General features: G+C 60.1%; 1 protein-coding gene across 1 annotated transcript; it reads right to left on the bottom strand.

Annotated features, from left to right (window-relative positions):
* Nucleotides 1–4,652: 4,652 nt before the first annotated feature.
* TEX44 (testis expressed 44) lies at nucleotides 4,653–5,968 on the bottom strand. Its single transcript, XM_077155419.1, has one exon. It carries the CDS (start codon nucleotides 5,889–5,891, stop codon nucleotides 4,725–4,727), a length of 1,167 nt encoding a protein of 388 aa, XP_077011534.1. The 5' UTR covers nucleotides 5,892–5,968; the 3' UTR covers nucleotides 4,653–4,724.
* Nucleotides 5,969–6,043: the final 75 nt, after the last annotated feature.

Raw genomic sequence — 6,043 nt, 5'->3', positions numbered from 1 at the left:
ACATGCATTATTGACCACAGCATCCTTATGAGGCAAATAGAAGACCCATTTTACAGATGTGGACACTGAGGTTTGAAGCCAATAAGGCTCATGTTTCAGGCCGCACAGGGACTCTGCTCACTCAGGATCTGCCAGCTCTGGCTTAGCAGGCCTAAGAGGTCCCAGATTTTCACTCTAAATATGTATTTAAGACTTTAGTTTTTTTTTTTTTTTTTCACAGCCCCCTTAGGGGACTGCCCTTATCTGAGATCACTTTGTTTGGGAGATCCTCTTGATGGAATCTGTGCCTCCCCTAGCCAAGCCTGTAAACCTGACCATGGTCACCTGCTGATTTTAACCAATTAGCCACGCAGCCACCGACAAGCAAGAATATTGTCATCCTTACTAAGCCTGTCAAAATACAAAATCTAATTTTGTTAAACTATCCTCAAGTTGGCCCGAAATATCTTTTACTTAAATAATAATAATAATAAAAGATTCTCTTTGAATTTTTCCCATCAAAAACAAAGGAAAAAAAGACAAATAAAAAATAAACTTTCCTCATCATTTGAATTTATGAGTCCACCCGCATCTCAGGTGGGAAAAACTGGCAGCCTGTGTGTCACAGGTTGGGGGCCCAGGACTGCAGACTCTCTGCAGAGTTTACACCATCTTCAGGAAGGTACCGGGGGTGGAGAAGGAAGGCAGAGCAGGCAGAGGGAGAAGTGGGGCCAGGGGGCAGCCCGGGGAGCTCTGGAGCTGGACTCGTGCTGGTGGGGCCAGAAGGTCAGGCCTTACCTTCCACACACATCATCCCTGGAGGGGCTGACCACACTCCCGGTGGCTGCGGGGCGAGCCCTTCACTGAAGGGGCATCGGGGTGGCCCATCATGGTGTCCACCCTTGTGATGGCTGCTGGTACTGGCCGGTGCCCTTCCCTTAGCCAAGCCCCTGCAGGGCTCAGGTGGTAGGACACTGGGCTTCCCCGCTGGCTCTTGGCCTGGCTTAAACAGTTAAGCAGAACCTCTAATTACGTTTTCAGTGGCAAAATGCACATCCAGAAAGGTGTTTGTCAGTGGCAGATATCAATGAGAAGGCCCTAAGCCAGGGCTACCTGACTTTGTTAGGTGAGGAGATGCTAGGCCTTGTAGGGGTGAGTCTGTAACTCTCATGTCTCAAATCTCAACACTCAGAGTGTCCTATGCACAGCCACCCCGCTGCCACTTCTGTGTGTGGCTCAATCTGTCCCCTAACATGCTGCCTTCTGTCCCTAATAACTGCCTCTCTCCAGGAGGGCTCCCCTGGTTCATATGTCTCATCCCTGGGGGCCTTCGGGCTCATGTTCCACACTGGGCTGGGCCGTCCCTGCCTCACCGCCTGCTCCTGTGTCTTACGAGCTGCCTCTCCTGCTTCTCCTGCCTGTGAGATGGGGCCTTTCCTCAAGCCCCGGTCCTGTGGTTTCTCGCCCTGTGATTGCTCTCTTGGCCGTCTTTTGCAGAGCTGTGCAAAAGCTTTCCTCTAGGTTGGGTCACCCAACCCTGAGTGTGCAGCCCCGACCCTCTCCCAGGTCCACCCGCCCCGGGATGCTTGGGCCCTGCCGTGGGAAGGCCTGTTGGCAGGTGAGTTTGCCAACATGGCTGTGCCCCTCGGCCACGGGGACGCAGGAGCAAGCACAGAACCTGTCCGGCCGCCACCCATGTGCCCAGAAACCTCGGGGAACGGTGCAGGCCCTGGGCTCAGCGGAGCAGTGGGGGGGTGGCTGCCCCGGCCCTCCTGGGGGCTGGGAACTCTGCGCAGGGCAGGTCGGGGCTTCCAGCCCGGACTCCGCAATCCTTCCCGCACCCGGGGTGAGCGCGACCTCTGCGTGTTGGTTGCGACCTGCCCCATAAACACTGTGACGGAGAAAAGAGCAGCCAGGTGGCTACATCCCACGTCAGGGACACTGTGTGAGTCAGATTCTCACTTCTGAGAGCAGACACAGCATTTTACCCCTTCCCACCAGGCTCCGCCAACCCCTCCCCGCCACTTCCTCCCCCGGTCAGGGACCCCGTGGTTCTAGCCACTCCCCGCTCAGCCACTAATAGTCACAGCTGTCCTTGTCCTGGCCCCTGAGTCCACCTGGGCTCAGGCAAGTCTCCTGCCCGTTCCCTCTGCCGCCCCCACCCCCTCCGGCCCCCAGCCCCTCAGGACGGGTCTGCACCGTCTCTCTGGGCAGCAGACCCCCACCCCCCACACCTCTGCTCTCGCCCTCCGCAATCCACCGTCTCCTCGCTGCTGTGGGGTGCCCTGCCATACCCACTGCGCCCACCCCTGCCGAGGGTCGCCTCATCCCCCACCTGGCCCCCCACCCCCACCCGCAACCCCCACCCCCAGTGCAGGGCTCAAACCACCCAGTCTGCAATCACCACCAAGCCCCGACCAACCGGCACTCACGGAGCACCCAGCCTTGGGCCAGGCCCTGAGCGCTTGACTCATACACTCATTCATACCTCAACAGTGACCCGAGGCAACAGTTATTCTTGTCACTTTTCAGATGAGGAAACTGAGGCAGAAGGGGAGAAGGTAACACAGCTGGTGGGTGGTAGAGCCTGGGCTCAAAGCAGCCTGGACCCAAAGGCCATGCTGTTCACTCCTCTTCCAGAGTTAGTGCACAAAACAGTGTTTGTCCAGCGGCCTTCCTGGGGGGACCCCAATTCTGGGCTGACTGGCCCCCGAGTTGGGTATTTCATTCCCACAGCCTCAGGATTGGTTCAGGGCTGCGTGTGGGAGCTGAGCCTGGCCGGTATGTCCTCCCCAGGGACTCTCTGGGCAGAAGCAAAGAGAGCAGGTTTCTTCTTTTTCTAGAAAGGGGAGCCTGTCTGAAGAGGGGGCCAGCAGCTCAGGGCACAGAGCTGGGGAGACAGGGAGAGCCCGAGGACATAGTCGAGCCCTGGGCCCAGCTTCACCTGTACTTGCCAGTCAGGCGGGCCGGAGCTGGCTCATCCCTCTACGGACTTCTGTTTCTGTCCCTTCTGCATGATAGCTCCATCACAATGCTGCGTTCGCCTTTTAGTCTCAAAGTCCACAGCTCCTGGCATTCCCATGGACTGGGAATCGAACCCGGGTCTCCCGCATGAAAGGTGAGCATTCTACCACTGAAATCTCCTGCTTTTTATATGGGAATTATCATTCACCATTTGAGAAACATTGGGTGGGGCAAACAAATCCGTCTATTGACTGGTGTCAGCCCAAGAGCTCCCATGCAGAGGCTTTGCGGTGGGGGGGAGGGGGGGTTGCTTTGGATGAATGAGGATCCTGCGTGGGGCCAGGGCAGCAGCGGGACACATGGAAGGCACCGGCAAAGGATGGGTCAGGGCTGCAGGCCACCAAGTCACGTGACCAGGTGCAACATGTGTGCAGCCAGAGGGTGGGCTGTTTGTTCTAGGAAGCAGGCATCTCCCGCACCGCCCCCACCCCCTGCACCCGGACCCCCACCCTTGCTGATGCTTTCCACTGTGGACACAGTCTCAGTCAACAGTGAAAGCCACTGCAAGAGAGCTGGGCCCAGGCTCACCTGGAATTTTCCTGGGTTTAAATTGAAAGTCCTACTTCCCAGGAACGCCCTCAGTCCCTGGCAGACGGGGCCAGCCGGCCACCCTACCTGGATTGCTGCTCCCAACATGTCCCCAGAGGTGGGCCAGCCCAACCAGAGGATGATAATAAAGGCGGCTGGAAAGCGTGTGCTTAATATGTGCCGGGAACTTTGCGCCTTAACCTGCCCTGTTTCTCTTAGGTCATAGATCTTTATGGTGTGGCCTTATCGTCTCTGTTTTCCAGATGCGGAGTCGGGGTTCAGGGGGTGACGTGACTTTCCAATGGAAAGTGGTGCAGCTGGGGTCTGAACCCACATTTGCCTGACTCAGCCCTTCACCCCACTGGCCTCTGCAGCGGCCCAAGGGGGCACCGCCATCAGGCCTCATTTCTTCTGGAACACACATTCCTGACTGAGGACCCAGTGGGGACAGTTTCCACAGGCTCTGAGACCCCCCCACCCTGCACCCCACCCTGCCCGGCTCTTCTCTTTCTGCACATCTGCCATCTGCTTTGGGTTGAGTCGGGTCCCCCCAAAGTTATGTAGAAACCCTAACCTCTGTTATGTGCGAACGTGACATTATTTGGAAGTAACCAATAACAGATGTAATCAGTTGCGGTCATATTGGACTAGGGCAGGCTGCAAATCTAGTATTATTTGTGGCCTTGGAAGAGACACAGACACACAGGGCAAAGGCCACGTGGTGACAGAGGCAGAGACTGGAGTGATGCGCCTACTAGCCAAGGAAAGCCAGGGGCTGCGGGTGGTGGGGGTGGGTGGGGGGTGTTAGGGGAGGCAGCAGGGTGCTTAGCCAGCGTCCACAGGGAGAGCCCCGTCCTGCCACACCTTGATCTCGAACTTCCGCCTCAGAACTGCGAGGGAGCACATTTGTGCTGTTTTAAGCCACCGACTTGGTGGTGCCTTGTTTCAGCAGCCCTGGGAAACTAAGACTCTATCCTTGGATTCTCAGGCCTGGGATGGGACAACCCGAGCAGCCCCAGGGGGATCCGCTCTGTTCCCCGCGTGCCCCAAGCCCCCTCCCGCCCCTCTGCCCTGTCGCCCACCACACGGACAAGCCGTAAGGCTGGAGCTTGGAAAATAAACGCTCGCTGGTGATTTATTGCCCATTCTGGGTGGGGGGTGGGGGGGTGAGCGAGGGAGCCGCGGGTCGGGGTCTAGTCGCAGCTGGAGCCGGCCGGGGCCCGGCGCGGGGCGAGGAGGCCGGTGAGGAAGCGCGCGGCCGAGCGCATGCGCTCCAGCGCCCTCCGCTCCACGGCCCCCAGCAGGCTGGTGACCGAGCGCAGCGCCGAGCCGGTGCCCGCCGCCAGCCCCGAGGAGAAGGCCGCGCCGGCGCCGCCCAGGAGGCTGGACACGGAGCGCAGGCCGGGCCCCGAGCTGTGGAGCAGGTCGGACACGGAGCCGTGGCCGGAGCCCAGGAAGTCCGTGGCCATGCCCACGGAGGCATCGGACCACACCAGGACGTCGGCCAGGGAGCTGATGGCGCCCTCGCCGCCGCCCAGCAGGCTGGTCATGGAGCGCATGTAGCCGTTCTCCTCGGCGGCCGCGAAGAGGCTCGGGTCCAGTCGCCTCCTGCCCATGGCCTCGTCCAGCGAGCCGGGTGAGGGGGGCGCGCTGCCTACCGGGGTGGGAGGGAAAGACCAAACCCACGGGTCTTTGGAGCTGGCCGCCGGGTTCACCGCCATCACCCCCTGCGGCTCCTCGGGCTCCCCCTTCCAGGCCTGCGGCTCCTCGGGCTCCTCCTTCCCAGCTGCCCCGCTGCTGGCCGCCGGGGCGTCAGGCTGGCCCTGGGTGTCCGCGGGCGGCTGGCCGGCAGGGAGCAAGGCAGGCAGAACCTCCACGTGTTGGGGGGACTGGGCCTCGGCGCTTAGGGTGGTTGGAGCTAATTCTGCCTGCCTCTCGGGGACCCCCCCAGTTTGTGGTGTCTCTTTCTCGCTGCGCTGGAAACCCAGAAGGCTTTGCGTTGTCTTTGTGTCTTGATGCTGTTGGGGTGGCCTGTCCCACGCGGTGTGGTTGAGGCTCACAGACGTTTGCAGAGCCCCTGGGGGCCGGGGAACACATGGGGTCGCCGCGACCTCTTCGGGCTTCTCCTTGCCGCGCTCTGGAACAACGTCGGGTTTGGTGTCTTTGTCCGCAGAGGTGGCCAACGTGCTGGGGGCCTGGCTTAGCGTCTGCTGTTCAGCTGACACTGCCGTGCCGCTTGCTGGGGGGACGTCCTCAGGGAGGGGGCCCTGGCCGTGGGACCCCTGCGATGGGCGGTTGGGAGCGCCATCCTGTTTGGGCTTGTTGGCAGCTCCGGCTTCTCCGGAGGGCACTGTGCTCATCTATGCTCCCTCTGCCACTTGTGGTGGTTTGAGGGAGAGGCCCTGGACTGAGCTGCCCAGGTGGTGAGGTCACAGGGGAGCTGTGGGTAGCTGGTGATGTCACAGGCATCTGCAGAGCCATTGTCCCCAGCCTCGGGAGCAGCTGTCCTAAG

The sequence above is a fragment of the Tamandua tetradactyla genome, chromosome 3 (genome assembly GCF_023851605.1).
Source record: "Tamandua tetradactyla isolate mTamTet1 chromosome 3, mTamTet1.pri, whole genome shotgun sequence".
Taxonomy (NCBI): domain Eukaryota; kingdom Metazoa; phylum Chordata; class Mammalia; order Pilosa; family Myrmecophagidae; genus Tamandua; species Tamandua tetradactyla.
This window is presented reverse-complemented; position numbering and strand designations above follow the sequence as displayed.

Bases quoted from the DNA above. Each gene is read 5' to 3' on its own strand.
- TEX44 (XM_077155419.1), bottom strand. From the start codon at position 5,891: ATGAGCACAGTGCCCTCCGGAGAAGCCGGAGCTGCCAACAAGCCCAAA.